We start from the raw sequence: 4871 nt of genomic DNA on the forward strand, positions 1-4871 counted from the left end.
TCATAACAGCAGTAAAATTACAATTATGAAGTAGCAATGAAAATAATTTTATGGTTGGGGGAAAACTGTCTGGCAACAAAATATCAGAGAAAGGACTAATCTCTACTTCTAAGAGCCATAGAAAACTTCAATACCCCAACAACCAAAAACGACTAACAGCCCAACTTTTAATGGGCAGGACATGAACAGATAGTTGACCAAAAAAGACATTCAGGTAATCAACAAACATCTGACTAAAGGCTTACCATCACTAGCCACCAGGGAGATGCAGAGCAAAACAATGATGTATTGGCAGAACAAAGTTAAAAAAGCAGAAAACAACAAATGCCAGGAGTGTGGAAAAATTGGTACCTTCATACAGTGTTGGTGGAACTGTAAAATAGTACAACTACTCTGGAAAGTGATACTGTGCTTCTACACACAATTGGGAATATCACATAAACCCAGTAATTGTGCTACTTGGCATATACCCTATATAACTGAAGAGCAAAATGAGAAGATCTATGCACACTTCCATTCACTGCAGCATTATTCACAATAGCAAGAAAACAACCTAATTGGTGGAAGTATAAACTGTGGCATATACAATGGAATATACTGCTCATCATTAAAAAATGATGATGAAACTGTGAAACACTTCATGACAAGGGCAAATATGGGGGACATTATGCTGAGTGATGTTAGTCAAACACAAAACGTCAAATTCTATATGAGATCACTATTATGGAGGGGAAATATTGAAGATTTTCATACTAAAAAATAAAGCAAAAACACCAGACTGATGTTTATCAGGGAAGGGAAGGGGCAGGAGGGAAGCCAAAGCAATAGGCTAGCAGGTAGGCAGGCATTAACTTGGGTGAAGGGGAAGATAATACACTACAAAGAAATAAAAGGCGGGGGAGGCAGGGGAGGGAGGACAACAAGGCAAACTATTGGGAGGTTTGATAAGTTGTTTGAGTTGTTGAATGTAAAATGATCATCTGATACATAACCCCCCCCCCACCTTAATTTACAATAAAAGGTCTGGGGTAAAAAAATAAATAACAAAAGAACTTAAAACATGTGCTATTTTAAGTTCCTAAAAAAGAGAAATGACAAATGTTTTAACCTGATACTGGCTGGGCAGTGAGTTTACATTGCGAGGCAGAACAACACAGGAAAGGAAGGTATGAGTGGTGTACAACTTGAAGACTGCCATCAGTGTCACTAAACTATATGCATAGAAACCGTTTTGTTGGTTTGTGCTTTCCTGTGTATATTCTAAACAACAACAACAAAAACCCACTATATGAAACTGAAAAACAAGAATGGAATTAACTAAAGTTTAAAAAAACAAAAACAAAATGCTACCAAGGATAAGGGAAGATTGGAACTCTCTAACATTGTTAGTACCAGATCCCTAGTTTGTAGTGGTTACACACTAGGCTGCTAAATCTCAAGGTCAGCAGTTGGAAACCACCAGCCAACCCTTCAGGAGAAAGAGGAGATAGTTCAATTCAAGGAGCCCTGGTAGCATAATGGTTACACATTGAGAAGCTAAGGGAAAAGGTAAGCAGTTCAAATCCACTAATCTTTCTACGGGAGAAAGAAGCTTTCTCTTCCCATAAAGAGTTACAGTTTCCGAAATCCACAGGGGCAGTTCTATCCTGTCCTACAGACTCACTATGAGTTGGACTCAACTTGATGGGAGTGAGTTTTAACACGGTTGGTGGAACTATAAAATGGTGCAACCTGCGGAAAATGGTAAGAAGATTCCTTAAAAAGTTGGAAATATGATCCAGCAATTCCACTACATGGTATGTATCCTAGAGAAATACCGTAAGAGCCATAACATGAATACTTATATAGATAGCCATGTTCATCGCATTAGTCACAAATGATGAAAACAGCCTAAGTGTCCCACCATTGAATGAATGAGTAAATAAGCTTTGGTATAGACACATGAAGAACACCAAGTAATGTTAAAAAGTAACAAAGAATCCTTGGAACACCTCCTAAAAGGGATGAACTTAGAGAGCATTGCAGTGAATGAAATAATCACAAAATGTATGAGGATCCACTATTATAAAAAGTGAAAAGGTTCTTTTGAAAAACAAACACACAATAGATAATGGAATATTAGAGGGAAAGTAAACTTCTCCCTCCACAGAGCTTGTTACTGCAGCTGTTGTTAGGTACCTACCGTCAAGTTGGTTCTCACTCATGATGATTCCACATTCAACAGCAAAACCACTGTCTGGTCCTGTACCATCTTCACACTGTTGTGGTTGAGTCCACTGTTGCAGCCACTGCTCAGGGTCTTCTGTTCACACTGACCCCCCTACTAAGCAGGATGTCCTTTTCCAGGGACCAATCCCTCCCAATAACATGACCAAAACACATGAGATGGGATCTTGGGAACACATCTTCTACAGAGCATTCTGGCTATACTTCCTATCAAGACAGAGTTGTTCCTTCTTTTGGCAGATTGTGTATACTCGTATTCAATATTCTTCAAGGCCATAACCCAAAAGTACCAATTCCAGCTAAAAGGTTTTCTTGGAAGTGGGAATCCAGTAGCACCTCTTAATAAAGAAACACCAATGAAATTTTAAAAAAATTAAATACCTGGGCATTCACTCAACTAGCACTGCTCAAAATGCACAGATTTTAGAGGTCGCTCGCTTTTACTCCCTACCATAGAGTCAGTTCTGACTCATGGTGACCCTATAGGGCAGGGTGGAAATGCACCTGTGGGTTTCTGTGACTGCAACTCTTTACAGGTGCAGAAAGTCTCATCCCACCCCCACCCCATTGAACAGCTGGTAGTTTTGAGTCACGAACTTCGCAGTTAGCATAACCACTAAGCCACCAGAATTAGCATATTCTATTTGGGGCAGACAACTACAAAACCTTACCAAGAATACTAGAACAAGATCTGGCCTCTACAACAGTAACTTACACTTACTGGTAATTATTATACATCAGGCACTATGCTGGCAGTATAATTTATGCTATCAAATTCCAGTAACTCTGATATTCAGAGCGTATCCCCCGCAAATATGGGAAAAGCTCTGCTGGGTGGGGCTTTTGTAGTACGAATCCTCCCTGCCTGCCCCCCTACTCCCCACCCCTCCCTATACCTCCCCACCCCCCGTTAAGCAAGCATAGAACAACTCCATCTGAGTTGGTGCACCCAGAGGCAATGCCTGGGAAAGGTTCGCTCTGGTCACAGTCAATATTTTTGTAAAAGCAGTTTTACTCCAACCTCGTTTTTTTGTGATGACTAATTTAAGAGCCCGGTGTGCAGCTGTGAGATTTTGTTTCCTGCTTGGGAAAAATAATGCAGAAACTGTTGTGATGTAGAACACAGCTTATAAGGGCAGCACTATGGGAAAAACTCAAGTGTATTAGTGGTTTTCTTATTTCAAAAACAGTGAAATGCCAATTGATGACAAACGTAGTTCTGGATGTCTGTCAACTTCCAGAACAGATGAAAATGTCGACAAAATCCATGTACTTGTGATTGAAGACCAACAATTGTCCATTGAAGAGATGGGGAACTTTTCTGCATCGTCTTGGAGCTCAGTTCAGCAAATTTTAATGGAAAATTTGGGAATGAGAAGGGTCACTGGGAAATTTGTGCTTTGGGTTCTGACTGAACAGGAAAAAGAACATCGAGTGGAAACATGCCATGCTTTGAAAGGATACCTCCAAAGCAATGGAGACTTTTTTCCAAGGTCTATACAGATAACAAGACATGTTGCTATTCTTATGACCCCCACACCTAACACCAATCAAGCCAGCGGAAGAAACCATCGTCACCTCACCCATAAAAAGTTTGTCAAGTGAAATCAAGGATGAAGATGATACTCATTTGTTTTTTTTATTAGCTCTCTCCTCTGCAGTCTAAACCAAGGCTGGAGAAAGCCTGCACCCCCACCAGGGGGATATCCTGTCCAACTTCTTCAGGGGAAATTCTGCCTGCATGGGTGGGGGAGCTCCTATCGATCCTCTGTGGTCCCACGTGACTGAGGGAACTTCCTCCCCCCTGACATAGTGCTTCACACGGCCTAACGCAGTTCAGCCAACACTCACCAATGTTCCACGCTGCTGAGGGAACCTCTGTCCTGTTGACTCATCCATAAGGCTGGAAATCAACAAAAGGAAGATGAAGAAAACGAGGGCAAACGATTTGAAAATGAATAACTCTCTATTGCAAAAAGCCTGTGTACTGGCCCAGATCAGAGATGAAATTAGGAAATTTCTAGAAACCAACGAGAATGAGAACACGACGTACCAAAACTTATGGGACGCAGCAAAAACAGTTATCAGAGGAAGTTTCATAGCAATACATGCACACATGAAAAAAGAAGAGAGGCTTATGATTGATATGCTGGCACAAAATTTAGAGCTGAGTCAACAGGACAATCCTACTAAGAGCAAAAGGAAAAAAAAAACTCATGGTTGAGATTCAGGATAGGGAAAATAAGAAAACTAGGGAAAAAATTAATGCTGCTAAGTTGGTTCTTTGAAAGGATAAACAGAATCGACTGACCAATGGCAAAACTAACCAAAGAAGGGAACAAATTTCAACAGCAAGGATGAGGGATGAAAGACATTACAACAGACCCTAGTGAAATCAAAATGATAATTACACAGTACTACAAAGGATTGTACTCCAATGAATTCAACAACTTGGACTAATTCTTGGAAAAAACAATCCCTCCCTAGACTATCCCCAATGGATGTCAAGAATCTCAACAGACCTATAGCAATAGAAGAAAGAGACAAGCTTCTCAAGGGGATTACCAACAAAAAAAAAATCCCCTTGACCAGATGGTTTCACAGGAAAATTCTACCAAGCATTCAGGGAGGAACTGACACCAATC

The 4871-nt window shown here is 40.5% G+C and overlaps 1 protein-coding gene across 3 annotated transcripts in view; it reads right to left on the reverse strand.

Moving 5' to 3' along the window:
* Positions 1 to 4871, reverse strand: part of FAF2 (Fas associated factor family member 2) — a 76156-nt gene that overhangs the window by 49383 nt on the left and 21902 nt on the right. Inside the window, exon 1 of one of the 3 annotated variants that reach the window (XM_045284663.1) lies at positions 4078 to 4125. The exons of 1 other annotated variant lie outside the window; for it this stretch is intronic. In XM_045284663.1, coding sequence (XP_045140598.1) covers positions 4078 to 4125 — 48 coding nt within the window. Of the gene's footprint in view, positions 1 to 2182; positions 2227 to 4077; positions 4126 to 4871 lie in introns of those variants that run through there. One more of the 3 variants, XM_045284664.1, reaches the window with a different exon arrangement.

The sequence above is a fragment of the Echinops telfairi genome, unplaced genomic scaffold (genome assembly GCF_000313985.2).
Source record: "Echinops telfairi isolate 266 unplaced genomic scaffold, ASM31398v2 ScPeMD7_7469;HRSCAF=8507_0, whole genome shotgun sequence".
In the NCBI taxonomy this organism is placed as follows: domain Eukaryota; kingdom Metazoa; phylum Chordata; class Mammalia; order Afrosoricida; family Tenrecidae; genus Echinops; species Echinops telfairi.